The 18,303-nt window shown below is 39.9% G+C and overlaps 1 protein-coding gene across 3 annotated transcripts in view; it reads left to right on the forward strand.

Annotated features, from left to right (window-relative positions):
• Window positions 1–18,303, forward strand: part of ACACA (acetyl-CoA carboxylase alpha) — a 510,335-nt gene that overhangs the window by 266,785 nt on the left and 225,247 nt on the right. For all 3 annotated transcript variants that reach the window (XM_040337823.1, XM_040337822.1, XM_040337824.1), the window contains 2 exons: window positions 9,587–9,643; window positions 12,427–12,471. In XM_040337823.1, the coding sequence (XP_040193757.1) occupies window positions 9,587–9,643; window positions 12,427–12,471 (102 nt within the window). The remainder of the gene's footprint in view (window positions 1–9,586; window positions 9,644–12,426; window positions 12,472–18,303) is intronic.

Here is an 18,303-nt window from a genome sequence, read left to right on the forward strand (position 1 = left end):
TAAATGCACACTTATATGCTTAGTATGTGTACCTTTTAAAGTGGAGTTTTCTCCATGGGAATTTTTTATTTATTTTTGTTAAAAGGCACCCCTCACACTGCATTAATAACACACATAAACTATGGCCCGGATTCACGTAGAATCGCGTATCTTTGTGCGGGCGTAACGTATCCTATTTACGTTACGCCTCCGCAACTTTTACAGGCAAGTGCCGTATTCTATTCTCAAACGAAAGTTGCGGCGGCGTAGCGTAAATAGGCCGGCGTAAGCCCGCCTAATTCAAATGTGGTAGATGTGGGCGTGTGTTATGTTAATTTTATGTGACCCCACGTAAATGACGCTTTTTACGAACGGCGCATGTGCAGTCCGTGAAAGTATCCCAGTGCGCATTCTCCAAATTAACCCGCAAGAAGCCAATGCTTTCGAAGTGAACGTAAATGACGCCCAGCCCTATTCGCGAACGACTTACGCAAACAACGTAAAATTTTCAAAATTCGACGCTGGAACGACGTCCATACTTAACATTGGTACGCCTCATGTACGCCTCATATAGCAGGGGTAACTTTACGCCGGGAAAAGCCTAACGTAAACGGCGTATCTGTACTGCGCCGGCCGGGCGTACGTTCATGAATTTGCGGATCTAGCTGATTTACATATTTCTAGGCGTAAATCAGCGTACACGCCCCTAGTGGCCAGCGTAAATATGCAGTTAAGATACGACGGTGTAAGAGACTTACGCCGGTCGGATCTAATACAAATCTATGCGTAACTGATTCTAAGAATCAGGCGCATAGATATGACGGCTCGGACTCAGAGTTACGATGGCGTATCTCGTTTGAGAATCCGGGCCTATATGTGTATATGCTACTGGATAGTAATCCTATTTTTTTTTTACTTACGATTTAGCCGATCCTCTTCTGGCCATTGCTATGAGTGTGGGCATATGAAGCCCAATCACAACCTCTTCCTGGATAACATATCGAGAGATGCATGCTGGGTAACCAGCATGTACCTCTCAATTTACCACATTCGCAATGCTCCAGCGGCCTTATCGACGATTGTTTATCAACGGGCTGCGATGGAGAAAGGTCTCGTCGTGTCGTTATTGCAAAATAGAAAGATAGATAGATCCGTCTTAAATGGCGTAATTTCCTGTCGGGAAATAATGCGATTTTTGCACACAGTCCTGCCCAATGACTCCTAGAAAATGATAACTCGCATTTCCCATGAGCACAGGCGAGGAAGAAGGTGATGCGGAGCCGGAAGTGGCAGATTAGGAGCCACCACCTAGCAAGGGCACTTCTGGTAAGTAAAAAATATTTTTTCACTCCAAATGTTTTTCATTATTAATCAAGGACTTGTAAAATGTGAAAAAAAGATAGAGAGGAACTCCACTTTAACCACTTCCTTACTGGGCACATATACCCCCCTCCTGCCCAGGTGAAATTTCAGCTTCCGGCACTGCAACGCTTTAACTGACAATTGCGCGGTCGTGCGACATGGCTCCCAAACAAAATGGACATTTTTTTTCCCCACAAGTAGAGCTTTCTTTTGGTGGTATTTGATCACCTTTGCGGTTTTTATTTTTTGCGCTATAAACAAAAAAAGAGCAACAATTTTGAAAAAAATAATTGTTTTTACTTGTTGCTGTAATAAATAGCCCAAATAAAAAAAAAAAATAAAAAACATTTTTTTTCTCAGTTTAGGCTGATACGTATTCTTCTACATATTTTTGGTAAAAAAAAAAAAACGCAATAAGCGACTGGTTTGCGCAAAAGTTATAGCGTCTACAAAATAGGGGACAGAATTATTATTATTTTTTATAATTTATTTTTTACTAGTAATGGCGGCAATCTGTGATTTTTATTGAGACTGCGACATTATGGCGGACACATCAGACACTTTTGACACATTTTTGGCACCATTCACATTTATACTGCGATCAGTGCTATAAATATGCACTAATTACTGTATAAATGTGACTGGCAGGGAAGGGGTTAACACTAGGGGGTGAGGAAGGGGTTAAATGTGTACCCTGCATAGGGTTTCTAACTGTGGGGGAAGGGGACTGACTGGGGGAGGTGACCAATCTGTATCCCTATGTACAAGGGACACAGATCGGTCTCCTCTCTCCCTGACAGGACGTGGATCTGTGTGTTTACACACACAGATCCACGTCCTTGTCTGTGTAACCGCCGATCGCGGGTGCTTGGTGGACATCGCGGCCGCCAGGCACGCGCATCGGCATCTCAGTGATGCGGCGGGCACGCGCGTGCGCCCCCCAGTGGCTGGAGGCCGTATATAGACGGCCTCCCGGAGATTGGCAACCACACTGCGGCCGTATATAGTCGTACGGCCGGCAGTAAGTGGTTAAATAAAGTTTGTCTTTATTGTATTTTGGACTCGCCCTGTGATCTGGTCCACTTGTGCCAAAGGTAAGTATTGTTATGGGTATACTAAATCATCCACTGATGTCTGGTACATGAGAAATGTCCTGCCAGAACATTGTGCATGATTCAATCTATCAGCACCAACCAACAACTAAAATATCTGTCAGATAAACTGGCCTTGGTAACATTTAAAGTTTAAGTATTGCCTTATTTTTTAATGTAATTGTAACAATACAGTTTAAATTGACAGAATAAATATTGCACCTAAATCACAAACAGACTTATTACATATAGTCATTATTCTTCTGTTGATTTGTATGCAGAATGATAAAATTCCTGGGGGCAGATCCACAAAGGTATTATCTATTGATACGCCGGCGTAATTTGAATTTTCCCGCGTCGTATCTTTGTTTTGAATCCTCAAAACAAGATATGATGGCATCTCGGCTAGATCCGACAGGCATATGTCTTCGTACGCCGTCGGATCTAAGCTGCAAGTTTTCGGCGGCCGCTAGGTGGCGTTCCCGTCGAATTCCACGTCGAGTATGCAAATTAGCTGGTTACGGCGATCCACGGACGTACGTCCGGCCGGCGCATTTTTTTACGTCGTTTGCGTTCGGCTTTTTCCGGCGTATAGTTAAAGCTGCTATTCTGAGGCGTACTCAATGTTAAGTATGGTTGTCGTTCCCGCGTACAATTTTGAAATTTTTACGTTGTTTGCGTAAGTCGTTCGTGAATAGGAATTTGCGTAGAATGACGTCACCGTCGTAAGCATTGGCGGGTTCCAGTTTAATTTCGAGCATGCGCACTGGGATACCCCCACGGACGGCGCATGCGCAGTTAAAAAAAACGTTGTTTACGTCGGGTCACGACGTATTTACATAAAACTCGCCCCCATTACATCCATTTGAATTCCGCGCCCTTACGCCGCCAGAGATACACTACGCCGCCGTAACTTATGGCGCAAATTCTTTGAGGATTCGAAATAAAAAAGATAAGTTACGGTGGCATAGCGTATCTTGGATACGCTTCGCCCGGCGCAGATGTATGTGGATCTGCCCCCTGCTGTTTTGGCACCTGTACTTTAAAAATGACTTCTGCTTCTTACCATATTACTCAAACTTGGGCTTATTCACAAGCATTCTGTTTCCCTAGCTTGGTGGAGGTGGGGAGGAGAAATCAGTATTTATTTTATAAAAACAAGCAGAAGCGGAAAAAAGATAGTTTTGATTTCCATCTGTATCAACCCTCAGGCAGTGGGAGGAAAAAAAAAACATTTAAGCATCTACTAGAATAATCCCAATTGTCCAAATAATATCTCAGCCCCAGCATGTTTATAGAAATTAGGATCATATACTTGTAAATGACTTGCAGAGGAGATGGAAGCAGTCAGCGTTAATGGAGTTTTTCCAGGTGCTGCTGCCTAATCGCCTGGTTATAACTGTAGACTGACTGAGAAACCCACATTATTACAATGTAATCAGAATCCTGTTGCTATGCTGTCATTATATGCCACTTGTGGAATTTTAAAAGCAATAACAATTTTGATGTTAAAACTCAGGGTATTACAGTTATTTTCTCTCCCGGACAGTAATATTATTGCCAAAGCATGCTATATATTTTTTTTCTTCTTAATTGCAATCCATTTTTTGCACATTTTTTTTTGCTTCTGAAGTAGGCATTGGATTGCGCTTTCAGCTCTAGTGATTTTAAGAACTATGAAACACAATAAGTGGCAAGACAGTCATGATTACTTATATTTCCCGTAGGGCTCTCTTGGGCACATTTCTAGAAATAGGACTCAAAGATACTGCACTGGAGCTCTAATTGTGTAATGGATCCGATTATATTTACATTTGCTCTCAGACCAGTGCCATTTGATTGACACAAATCACAGTGTGGTCATTGTCTATATGGTCAGTTAACTGGTGACCAATGGATCAGACTGCTCCTGATTTTATTTTTATTTTCCTTATCTTGAATTGATCACTATTGTTCCGATTGGGAATTTGGTCCTAATGATATTAAGTCAATGTTCGAGCGAGTGCATATAGACAGGATGTGGCTGAAAGGGTTGATTAATAAACTGCATTAATTTATTTTTCATTGACAAACATATTAATCTGCTTAATGTATGTATCAATTTAAATCTGTTTTTCTATCCATTGTTTTGTAACTTTATGATACTGTATAGCAGTTTATTAGCTTGTTGTTTTAAATCTAGAATTTATTAGAATAATAATAATAAAAAAAACTGTCTTAGGGATCCATAGGAAAATATAGTCCAGGAGCGGTTTGTTGGCATTTAAAACATTTTTTATTTGCTTGCTATGTTTGATGAGTGTAAATCTAGTAACAATATTTTACATGCTTTGTATATTGTAATTTGGTGTTATGCTCAATCAAATCATGCCTAGATTACAGCATATGCCTAGCATTGTCACTAGTTTAATGGAACCAGGTAATAAGAACATAAAGTGTTCTAATTATTTATTAGGACACAGGTAGACATTGCAATTACTATAGAACATGGATTTCAGAACTCTAGTAACTATAGTTTTACAAATAGCATGGTATGTAGGTGCACAAATGCTGTGGAAAGCACAATGAGCAATAATCTTTCATCAGGGTAGTACAGTAGAAACTGAGATATATATATATTGTGAGGGGTTCGCTCGGTAGCGGGGTGTGTGACCCCTTGGATGGGTTCACCACACACTGAATTTCTACAGACTGGCAGTCGAAGACGGTTGAAAACAAAGTTTCTGGTTTATTTTTCCATCTTGCTGGAAAACAATTGCAAGCATTCAAACAGCATAAACAAAATCAAACATAAAATAAATCCTAGCCACTCTGGGCGGCTACCTTCCACACAGGAACCTATCTATGAAGTCTAACACAGCCTACTGCTGGGTAGACAGTGCTGGTCATACAGCACACAACAATAGTCTTTTGATTTTTATCACACAGAAAAATCAATCCTCTTCTCACCTTTACACAAGGCTTTCTGGCACTGCTCTCCTACTCACACAGACTCAGGATGTTGCAGCCAATTAGTGGTAATCTTTTGGACTTCTTATAGAGGCCTTTAATTTCCTCACTCTGAACAGGTGGAGCCTTCCAACGGCCCTTAGCCTTTCTGGCTATTTCTGCAGCCGACGCCCAATAATGATTGGTGTATTGTCTAAAGAAGGCAGAAATGTATGTTCCGTCTGTGACAACACCCACAGATTTACCTGACTTCCTGCCACAATATATATATATATATATATATATATATATATATATATATATATATATATATATATATATATATATATATATATTGTTGGCTGCCTTATAGCCTAATTAGATTAAAGTGGTTGTAAACCCCATTCATGAAATTTGACCTAGACACATATATCTGTAGTGTTTACTTATCTTTCTCCAAAGCTCTAAGTGGGGAAAAACTTGTGCGTTTTATCTTTTTTGTGTGCGTAATTCTCCTTTAAGGGGCGTGGAAGGGGTGTGTCCAATGTCTGCATACTTTTGCTAATAGGTGCCCCTCATTTCCATCTCAAAATGTTGGGAGGTATGATGAAGGTAAAAAACCTTCTGGATGCAGCGGCTCCCCCAGCACACCCCCCCTCAATACTCACCTGAGCTCCCTCTCAATCCAATGATGTGCACAAAAGCTGAACTTCTCCTGGGTCTCTCATTCCTCAGTGGCTGAGACAGCAGCGGGAGCCATTGGCCCCTGCTACTGTCAATCACAGCTAGTGAGCCAATGAGGTGAGTGTGAGGGGGTGGGGTTGAGCTGCGACTCTGTGTCTTATAGACTCATAAAACAGGGCTCAGGAGCGAGCATGCACCAGTGCCCCCAGAAAGCGGCTTGCTATTGGGGGTACTAGCTGAAGAGGAGGAGGCAGGGGTGCTGGCGGGGGACCTTACATAGGAAGATTGGGCTGCTCTGTGCAAAATTGCTGCAGAGAGCAGGTAAGTAAGAATGTTTGTTGTGATTATTATTTTTTAATGTCATTTTTTTATTAAAATGATCATTTTGCCCAAAACTCCACAGTATATCTGCATTTCAAACATTTTAAACTTAGACTCTCTCCTTAAGTTTTTAATTTGGAGCAATGGTAGACCTAAGCTTCCCTGGCACACCCTCAAAATCTGGCTTTGAGTTCAGTGAGTAAAATAAGTATTTGATCCCCAAGCAAAACATGACTTGGTACTTGGTGGAGAAAACCTTGTTGGCAAGCACAGAGATAAGACATTTCTTGTAGTTAGTTACTAGGTTTGCACAAATCTCAGGAGAGATTTTGGTCCACTCTTTTGGCTCCATCCATTTTCTACAGGATCAAGGTCTGGAGACTGTCTAGGCCACTGTATGACCTTAATGTGCTTCTTCTTGATACACTTCTTTGTTGCCTTTACAGTATGTTTTGGGTCATTGTAGTGCCATTTTCAGTGTTCTGGCCGAGGGAAAAGAAGGTTCTCATCCAAGATTGTACAGTACATTGGCTCCTCAATGCAACAAAGTCAGCCTGTACCCTTAGCAAAGGAACAGCCCCAAAGCATGTATCCACCTCTGCGGTTGACTATAGGGATCGTGTTCTTAGGGTCATGTTTCCTCCAAACACGGCGAGTCGAGTTAATACCAAAGTGCTAAATTTTGGTCTCATATGACCACAGCACTTTCTCCCAATCCTTCTCTGGATCATTTAGGTGTTCATTGGCAAACTTCAGATGGGCCTGTATATGTGCCTTCTTGAGGAGGGGGATCTAGCGGGCACTGCAGGATTTCAATCCATGGCGGCATATTGTGTTACCAATGGTTTGGTGACTGTGGTCCCAGCTGCCTTGAGATCATTTACATGCTCCTCCCATGTAATTCTGGGCTGTTCTTTTACTTTTCTCATGATTATCTTTACCCCATGAGGCGAAATCTTGCATGGAGCTCCAGACAAGAGGGCGATGGATGTTTTTTTTGCATTTCTTCCATTTGCTAATAATCGCTCCAACAAATGTCTACTTCTCACCAAGCTTCTTGCTGATGGTCTTGTAGCCCATTCCAGTAGGTCTGCAATCTTCCCCCTGATGTCCTTTGACAGCTCTTTGGTCTTGCCCATGATGGTGAGTTTGAATGGAAGAAAAAGATTCTGTTGACATGTGTCTTTTATACACATAATCGTTCAGAGCACCTTCCTAAATTGAGTGGACTAATTTGTGTACCACATGAGCACATACTGTAGCCAGTCTGTGGGAGCAAGAATTATTGTTGGTTGGTTGGGGAGGAAGATGCGTGACCCTGTGTCGACATGCATAGGGGAGAGGCAAGGACAGTGACAACACCTAGAACCAGGGTGGAGCTGGTTGTCGGAGAGTTGACTGCAAGGAGGTTGGAGTGTGTTGTTTGTAGCCCGGTAGAGGTTAAAAATCTTTAATTGACCCTACTTGGCTGTAGTGGTCACATTACATCAGGTGAGATTAATCCTGGAGGGGTGGAGCACTTTGTGGTGACATATTGTTTTGCTATTCAAGCACCAGTAAGGAGTGGAAGGAGCATGAAACATTCATTTGTGGATCATATTCGTTTGGAGAAGGCTGTCTCTTCAATTTGCATGGACACTTTTCTCTTTGGACTGCACTAATTTGATGTATTTTGTTTGACATCTGTTATTTTATTTTTCAATATGTTTTATATTTATCTGTTTCTGTTATCAATTGTACACAGTAATATATTGAGCACATTTTGTAAATATTTATAGCCACTTTAACACATCTATGGGATTGTGAATAGTGCCAGTGGCTGTTGCATCTCATTTTTCAAATTTGTACACATTAGTAGCTTGCAGGTTCCTCTGTTATACATCAGCACATACTGTAACCAGCCTGTGGGAGCCAGAATTATTGTTGGTTGGTAGGGGATCAAATACTTATTTTACTCCCTGAAATCAATTTATAACACGTATATCATGTTTTTTCTTGATTTTTGGTTGATATTCTGTCTCTGTCATTTAAAATACACATATGATAAAAATTATAGACCCTTCATTTCTTTGTAAGTGGGCAAACGTACAAAATCTGCAGGGGATCAAATAATTACTTTCCCCACTGTAAATGGGATAAAACCACGTACCGTGTAATATTTTTAAACCAAGATATTGACCAATTTCAGTCATACCACCTATCATTGTTTACTTCCGGCTGCTAAATCACATACCTTCTCACATAGGTGTCCTAATGATGAACTAACTTATATAATGAAAAACTTTCAGTGTTCTGAAAAATATTTATATATTTAAAAGAAATCCAAAAACACTTTATGACCTTGACCTAACATATTATGTACAAGTTGGAAAATAGCATGGGGCATGTGTGCATATTTCAGATCCATGTACAGTATATGCTGAATAATCTCTAGAAAAAATATTTATAATAGAATGGGGAAATGTTGGAACCTCACTCTGCATTCTTTTGCTGTTTGTTGCCCCTGCATTAGTTATTAACACCTGAAAAAGAAGCTACTTTTTGGATTTGGTGGATGTTCTACACTAACGTGTTTATCATGTGACATATTTAGCATTACAATATTAGAGACAGTTGGGTAAAATTAAAATGTTACCCAATTACTGAATTGTTTCAGGTCTATACATTTTTTGGGGGTTAGTCTTATTTGAGGATTTCTTCCTGTATTCCTTTTCCCTCTACTAACCACTACAGATACTCCTCACTCAAAGACCAGGTTCTGTTCCAACGACCAGGTCGTTAAACAAATTGTTTGTTAAATGAGGAGTCGCAAGTAATCTTTTAAGCATTCTTACTGTACTGTACTGTATTGTGAAAAAAAAAGGTCTAAAACACACAACTCAAGCTCAATAATTTGCATAAGTACAGAACACAAAATAAAAATTCTGTACTGTACAATACAATGATGTACAGCATTTCGTTCAGGTGGGGGGAGCTGGTCGTAAGTCTGAGTAGTTGTTTAACAGGTAAGTCGTTAAACAAGGAGTATCTGTAGTCAGGAGAATTTTTTTTTCTAGTTTCTCCTTTTTTTGTGTATCTTAAAAACCAAGAGCTATAAAAACACAAAATCTTTAGCATTTTTAAGTTTGTTTACAAGGGTATGAATTCAGATTTTTAATACATTTATAGAAATAATGCACATTTTTATTAATAATATATATTTTACTTATTTATTTAAACAGAAATTTATACTAATGGACCATGGGATTCGTAGACTGACCTTTTTAGTAGCACAAAAGGTAAATTTCCCTATCCAATATGCTGTAGAGTAATTTTATGGAAGTGTCATGTCATACTTGAGTCAATTACTTGCTTACACGCATAACCTCATTATTGTATAGCAGTATAAAATATTATATTCTAATATAGTCTGCCGTGTCTCAGGAGGTTTGTTTTTTAGATTATATTTTTTACTATTACTATTGAAATGTTAGTTTTAACTTGAATTGCTGTGTTTAGGTGTTTGCAGTGTTTAGTTTTGCTTCTTTCTCTGTTTCAGTTTGGACCCTGTTTTAAAGTGTATCTATTTTTTCTTTATTTTTTCTATTCTTTATTTAAAGGTTTAAAAGTGTATGCATATATTTCAACTTGTATACAATTTATTCTTTAGTTCAAATTTGCAAGACCCTGACAATCACAGGCAATGAGTCTAGAGGCAGAGGCATGATGGGATTTGTAGTTTCAGCACAGCTGGAGGGTCGAGGTTGCCTACCCCTGCCCTAGGGTCTCTGCTAAAATATATATATATATATATATATATATATATATATATATATATATATATATATATATATATATATATATATATATATATATATATATATATATATATATAATTTGTGTTTGGGGGTTCTGAGTAATTTTCTAGAAAAAAAATTATGATTTTTACATGCTCCCTCGTCACTGGCATCAGCGATCTGCCGATTGTGGGTGCAATGCTTTACAGGCTGCTACTACAAAAAGTTATAAATGCAACTTTTTTTAACCTTTTTAAAAAAAATAAACGTATCCTTAAATTTAGATCATGGACGAACTGATACAAAATATGAAAACATTGGTTACAATCAGTGAAAACTAGGACTACTAAAATAATTTGCTAGATTTCACTTTTCCTAGAGAAGTTGAGCTTGGCCATGTCCCCTTCCCCTACCTCTCAAGCTTCCCTATAGGAAAAGAAGACTTCTAATCATAATAATGTTCCAGATTCCAGCTAAGTTTAGCAAATTCAGCTATTTTTTTTATCACTGGGACTTCTAGTTATATTTTATGTGCTGTTTTGTTTTACTGGAGGTAACCCCTACCTTGCATTGCTTTATTGTATAATAACTTGTCTGGAAATTGTAGTTTGGCTTTAAAGAAAACCAAAATTCACCTAAACTGGTACGACTTGTGTTAGCCTTTTATTATTTTAAGTTAAAATAGCTTTTTAACCTCCCTGGCGGTATGATTCTGTCTGGAATTACGTACCAAAAGCGGTACAATTATTTTGCAAGGAAATTTGGTGATTTGTACTGTAGGCCTGTAATTTTTAGGAATAACTCACTTAAATCTGACCAAACAAGAATCTTGTAGGGATCCCGGGTATGACATTTTTAAAAAAAACAAAATTATAAATTATAATATAATAAATAATTATAACAAATAATAATATAATTATAATAAAAATTATTCAATAATGTAATCGACTCAAAATCACTGAAATTTGCTCAGTTGCAGAATTGTCGCTGTCATTATTATTATTTTTTTATGACGAATTTCCCCACAAATCGCTATCGCACATTTCTGCAAGTGATTATAATTTATTATCGCTGTTTTCTAGCTGATCTAAAACCATTTTTGACATAAAGGGACACTTTTGGACAATCTACAGTTTGCAGGCAGAAAGAACAGTTTTTATTATATAAAAGTACATGTAGGGCACTGGGCAGACCACTAGGGACAGGGGGGGGGGGGTGTATTTTTTACATACAGTACTGTAATCTATAAGATTACAGTATACTGTATGTATTGTGTTTGTTTACTTTTTTGAATTTGGCGCCGTTCTCCGCCCCCGTGCGTCGTAACGTCGCAGGGAACGGAGATCGGCGGCACACGGGGACACTGTGAATCGAGCGAGGAGGACCCGCTCGCTCACACAGCGGGGTGGCATCGCTGGATCCAGGGACAAGGTAAGTAACTTGCCTGTGGATCCAGCGAGAAGGTAAGCCGCGCCGCTGCATACTCTGCACGTCCACCCCGAGCGTGACTCGGGGATACCGATCCTAACGTTGAAAACCCACCTCGAGTCACGCTCGGGTTTACCGCTAAGGGGGTTAAAAATAAACTTTCTTGAATATGACATAAAAGAGAAAAATAAATAAATAATTCTGCTCCTGAGTTCTTGTGATTCAGGGCCCTCCTATGTGTCCCAGAGCTTTAGCTAAGAACAAATGATCTCTGGCTACCAGGGCATTGAAGGTGTTTTACACCATCTGAGACTTCAGAGAGTGTTTTCGGTAATACAGATGTCCAGATTCCAATGCCCTGCACACACGGTCAGACCTTTGTCCGACCAAATTCACATTGAAATTCCGACGGAATTTCATCGGCGTAAAATAGAACATGTTCTCTATGTAAACTCCGATGGAATTACTCTGATGGGGCACACACACGGTCGGAATTTCCGATGGAAAAGTCCGTCTGACTTTTTCCATCGGAAATTCCGATCGTGTACGGGGCTTTTGATTTGTAGTTAATTGAGAGAGTCAAAGAAGCACAGCCAAGAATGAGAGCCTGTATACTGAGTGAACAAATATCACCATTGCTTTGCATGCATAAAAACGTTTTTAAACCGAACATGTATTATTAGATTGTTTAGGTTAAACAGACCTCTTTCCTGTGTGTAGAAAAGGCTATAGTTTCTCTATAACCAATGTTTCTTGTCAGTCGGGCTTGTCTGTAGGGATTTAACAATGAGTACTTCATGCTGATTGTGTTGGAAATCATTTACATTTTTCCTTTTCTCATTTTTCCATACACAAAGGATTTCAGAAAGCAGGTTAACTGTGAGGTGGACCAAAGATTTCATGTAAGTATAATAAATGATAATGTTATCAGATACGTAATATAACTTGATATTGCTTGAGATTTTGCTTTACTTTTCCCATGTGCTTAAAACTGTATTTACAGCAAAGCTGTTAAAGAAACCATAATATCTACCATGAATGGTAGACCATACTGCAAAAATGTAAATTACATTGTTACCAGATTTGTAAACTTGTCATATCAGTAAGCGTCAAATGAGAAAATATTATGCTGAATTAGGGGTTGTTTGAAAAGACACAAAAAGTAAAAAAATATTGCAATGCAGAAATACAAGTACCCAGACTACTCTCAAACAGGTTCCTCAGTGATACATGTATTGTAAACCATCTTGATGCTCTTTATATTTAAAAATGAATAAGAACCCCTGACAATTCCTGCAAGCTTTAGATTTTAATGCTGCCACTCTCCCCCATCAAAATTTGTTTTCAGGTCATGTAATCATCTGAGAATGACATACCATGGTTAATGTCTATTCAGAGACCTGACTGACCATGCTTCTTATAAAACAGACAATTAAAACTTTGACAGAGCAGTTATTACACTTAACTAACAGCCAAGTATAGAACACTGCCTATTAATCCACTTGTGTATTCACTTAAAGTGACTGTATGCCCTGGTTCACACTGGGTACGATTTGGAACGATTTGAGATGCGATTTGACATGTCAAATCGCATCTCAAATCGGCGGCAATTGTCGGCAATGGCACTGTCCTAATTAGTGCGACGCCGCATCTGCGATTTCATAAAGTAGTTCCTGTACTACTTTTTGCGTTTTCGGGCCGCGATTTACATTAAATTGCGCCCGAAATCGCGGCGAAATCGCGCATTTTACCGCGATTTTGAATTCGCAGCAGTGTGAACCTAGGCTAAACCTCAGACATGAACTCTAACACATCCTTCTATACTGTGCACTATCTAAAGCACTGAGTGCGATTTCTCTCTGCTGCCTCATTCCTCTGTTACCAGCATGGGTCCCTTCTGACAGGTTTTTCTGACACCAAGAGATAATAAGGTGATGGGGAAGAGAGCTCCAGCACACAGCCTGCAAGTCATGTCCTTAGCTTTGTATGTTTTCTGTGTACTGGGGGGTGTCTTCTTTCCAACCAGGGCTCAGAGCTCCCCTTACTAAGATCTGCACTGTGAGACTTTGGTTCCCTGTCCCCAATTGCTATAGCTGAGAAAGAAACCCTTTGATCTGTGTGTTTTTTATATGATCTACAGAAGAGATGGCTGCAGATAAACAGCGTATGCAGGAGGGTTTGTTTCATCTCTGTGTAAAACCTGAGTCTAGTCACTTAACTGTATATGAAAGAGTTTTCAACCACTTTAAATCAGTTGCTGTATTAATATTACTCATTAGTTTTATTATAGTTGTTATAATCATATTTTTGTTATAATTATAATGAATAAATGCAGTCGAGTCAATGTGGACTCATGTGGACTGCATAGATGATGTTTCTTCAGAAAGATCTGTCTTCTGTTTGGGTCTTAAGTTTTTGCAATGGCATGCTTAACCACTTAAGCCCCGGACCAAAATGCTGCCTAAAGACCCAAGGTGTTTTTACAGTTCGGGACTGCGTCGCTTTAACAGACAATTGCGCGGTCATGCGACGTGGCCCCCAAACAAAATTGGCGTCCTTTTTTTCCCCACAAATAGAGCTTTCTTTTGGTGGTATTTGATCACCTCTGCGGTTTTTATTTTTTGCGCTATAAAAAAAAATAAAGCGACAATTTTGAAAAAAATGCAATATTTTTAAATTTTTGTTATAATAAATATCCCCCAAAAACATATATAAAAACATTTTTTTCCCTCAGTTTAGGCCGATACGTATTCTTCGACCTATTTTTAGTAAAAAAAATCGCAATAAGCGTTTATCGATTGGTTTGCGCAAAATGTATAGCGTTTACAAAATAGGGGATAGTTTTATTGCATTTTTATTAATTATTTTTTTTTTTACTACTAATGGCGGCGATCAGCGATTTTTTTCGTGACTGCAACATTATGGCGGACACTTCGGACAATTTTGACACATTTTTGTTTACATACGGCTCTTTTGTTTACATACGGCTCTCCCCATTCTTCAGCTCCGGGGAGCGATCGCGACGGAGCGGCTATAAACAAATAGCTGCGCCGTCGTCCCGGATCGCTCCCCGAGCGAACCTGACCGCCGCATGTAGCAGGGGGGGTCCCGATCGGACCCCCCACCCGCTAGAAGGACAGGACGTACATGAACGCCCATGTGCCTGTACGTGCCATACTGTGGACGTACATTTACATGCGGCGGTCTCTATCAATCCATGTGACTCTATCAATCCATGTTATTGTGGTCATCCTCATCCTATTTTTCTTTCAACGTTTCCAAGTTCAATTGTCTTTTCCAATGCTTGAAGTCACAGGGCGCACTGAAGTCATGGAAGCGCATTTGGAGTCTCAGGTGTGCACAAGGGTCACAGGGATTAATTGGAACACAGAACTCACTGTAGACATAAAAGACACAATGACACTGACTGTGGGACTAAGGCTGGTCATAGATGGAGGGAGTTGCTTTCCTGCAACCGTGGGTTGGGTAGGGGAGAATACAGTTATTATTACTAGTGGCTATAGCAGCTGCTAGCAATAATCGCATGCAAAATCTGGCAAGCTGGTTGTACCAAAGTTGATTGATCGTCAACTTGTGTACATTCAGCCTGCCCATATATGGTTTGAATCTCAATTCGAACTGTCTATGGCCGGCATACATTGCTTGGGTATAGCAATGCGATGCTCAAGCAGTCCCCTGATTGACTGCGGCACCAGATGCACCAGTGACTGTGTGCAGGGGGAAAGACAGACGCTGAATCCCTGGAGACTTGAGTATAACATTTAAAAGCCCTCTCTACCCATTGAGGTCCTTGTTTTAAGTGAAAGCAAACTTGAAATTATTATCAGGTAGGTAGCCCAAGCTTCAGATATGGTACACAGGAGGCACAGTGGCACTGGAGAACACTGGACACAGGAGGCACAATGGCACTGGGGAATGTTGGACAAAGAAAGCGGGTAGCAAGGTGGCTTAGTTTAGGCACAGTAGCTCATTGCTTGAAGGCCATGATCCAATTTGCTTCAGCAGAGTGAATACATTTCTTCCTGAGACAATATGATATTCCCTGGATCAACTTTGCCTATAAATGTTAGTACCCATGTACTATGTACAATTAGGAAAAAATCCAGGGCTTTTTTAAAACAATCTACTGAGCTGGACATAACCAGCTCTTGAGGGAGTCAAGTGCACATTTTCACGGCTCTTACTGTGAAGAAAGTTTTCCATATTCAGAGATTAAATCTCTTTTCCTTCAGACATATATTAGCTTTCCATATTATCTTGCCCACCAGAAATTAAAGCAAAGAGTAGCAGGCATCCAGCTGATTTATGTTACATTTGCATAGTGCTAATAACCTAACACTGCAAGCTTAATTAGTGGAGAAGAAAGCACAAGGGTTACCTCGTCAGTGTGAAGTGATGCCTTTGCAGTCTATTATGCTGCGTACACACGTCAAATGTGAGCTTTTGGTCTGAAATTCCGACCGTGTGTATGCTCCATCGGACTTTTGCTGTCGGAATTTCCGCCAGCAAAAGATTGAGAGCAGGTTCTCCCTTTTTCAGACAGAAAAAGTTCCTATTGGAAAATCCACTCGTCTGTATGCAATTCCGACGCGTAAAAAAACATGCATGCTCAGAAACAAGCAGAAGAGCCGAATTGCCTATTGAACTTCATTGGTCTCGGCTCATCATATGTCTTGTACTTCACCACGTTCTTGACGGTTGGAATTTCCGACAAGATTTGTGTGACTGTGTGTATGCAACACAAGTTTGAGCCAACATTCCGTCAGAAAAATATCCATGGTTTTCTTGTCGGAATTTCCTATCGTGTGTACGCAGCATTAGGAAGGATGGGTGTAGATCCTTGACCAACCTGTTCTGCTTCTCTGTAGTAAAGAGGGAGTTTAGGAATCTTGAAAGTAGTTGAATAGGGTTGCTCATCTGTCAAACAGCCAGGTTAAATAGTTCCCATTCTCTATATGTATTTAGCTGTTTGGCCACAGTTGAGGCATACTCATTTGAATGGAATTGTTCCCCCATAAAGTTTTCAAACAAAAGTGCCATACACAGGAGTAGACATCACTTATTCAAATCTGTGAAATTTGCTGCCAGAGTTTTGGAGGTCAGGAGTTGTCATAAGGCAAAGTCAATCAGGTCAGACTGCAAGGATGTACATAACAATTAAAAGGAATACCTGGTGAGTACTTGTATATCTTGTTACAGCTTTATTTTGTAAATATCATATATATTGTAGTGCTTCTAGTATATTTTTTTAAAACATGGAATAAAGACCTGCAGTTTTAACTTTTAGATCATTATCAGTTTGGTTGTGAGTGGTTGTACCGGCGCAAATAAATATTAAATATTACGTGTTAATATAAATTAAATTATTTGGTCTGCTGCAGTTGTTGTTTTTTTTTTTTTTTTATATGAATGTTTCTCATCCCAACAGATACACATGTATACATACATAGTAGTAAACAAAATTATAAAAAAAGCAAATTTTTAAAAAGTTTGATGCAGGGGTGCATAAACGAGTACATAGTACATCCACATGAAGTTATTAACCCACAAAACAATTTTTATTGTATTTTATTTTATTTTAGTTATGGTGGTCACACACCACACTAATTATTTTTAAGTCAAGCAAAGGTACATATGAATGTAAGGTTTGTCCACAGTCACTTGCCATACCACAACAAAAATGGCGCTGGCGACACTTCCTGTATTGGATGGACTAGAGCTGTAGTTTACCAGTTCCAAATTGGCGCAGGCGGCATTTCCGGTGCCGACGACGCCATTTCCGGCCGTGAGTAATCAGGCTTGGACTACAGCTCTTGTTTACCATTTGTAAAATGGCGATAGCGGCACTTCCGGTTTTGACGACATCACTTCCGGTCGCGAGTAGTCAGGCATAGACTACAGCTGTTGTTTACCATTTGCAAAATGGCGCTAGCGGCACTTCCAGTTTCGACGACATCACTTCCGGTTCCGGTTTCGACCACGTCCGGTTTCGACGACATCACTTCCGGTCGCGAGTAATCAAGCAATTGGACACAGTAAGATTTAGGGCATAAATAGCCATTCAAGGGGTACACCGGCAGCTTCCTGAGGACGAATCTAAGTATTCGAAATGCGTCGAGGCGCGGGGGTACCACACATCTTTTTCACGCCACACGATCCTTGACCCCTGGAACGATACCGCACAGGCTTTTTCGTCTGTTGGAACGCACGCCGGGAAGGTAGCAGTGACGCTGGACAGCCTAGTGCCGGCTTGGGCACAGGAACATGTGAATGTAAAATTCGTTTTTAATGTTTCATGAATAAAACTTGTTAAAACATATTACACCATATGGGCCTTTTTTCTTCTTGGGAGTATAAGAGAACCCATAGAGAGTTGGAGCGCAGAGATTCGGGAACCAGAAGAGGAAACCGTACACCATATGATTATATGCAGTTTACCTTTTTGAATCTGGTGAGAGCATAGCGCAATAGGAGGTGGTGGTGACACTATAAGGTGGCAAAGTCACAATTTTTTTTTTGCAGCAAGGCACAAATTCCTGCACTTACTGGAGGCACGCTTTTTGAGGACATTGTATTAATGCACGATTGCACTGGACTATTTAGTGTATTTATAGTTCCGTATTTTCATTTTTCATTATTGATTAATAGCGCAGACGCGCGTAAGAGTTTGCAGGGGAGAAGGGGTTCGTATATTTTGTGTTTTATATAATTTT

The sequence above is a fragment of the Rana temporaria genome, chromosome 2 (genome assembly GCF_905171775.1).
Source record: "Rana temporaria chromosome 2, aRanTem1.1, whole genome shotgun sequence".
Classification (NCBI taxonomy): Eukaryota; Metazoa; Chordata; class Amphibia; order Anura; family Ranidae; genus Rana; species Rana temporaria.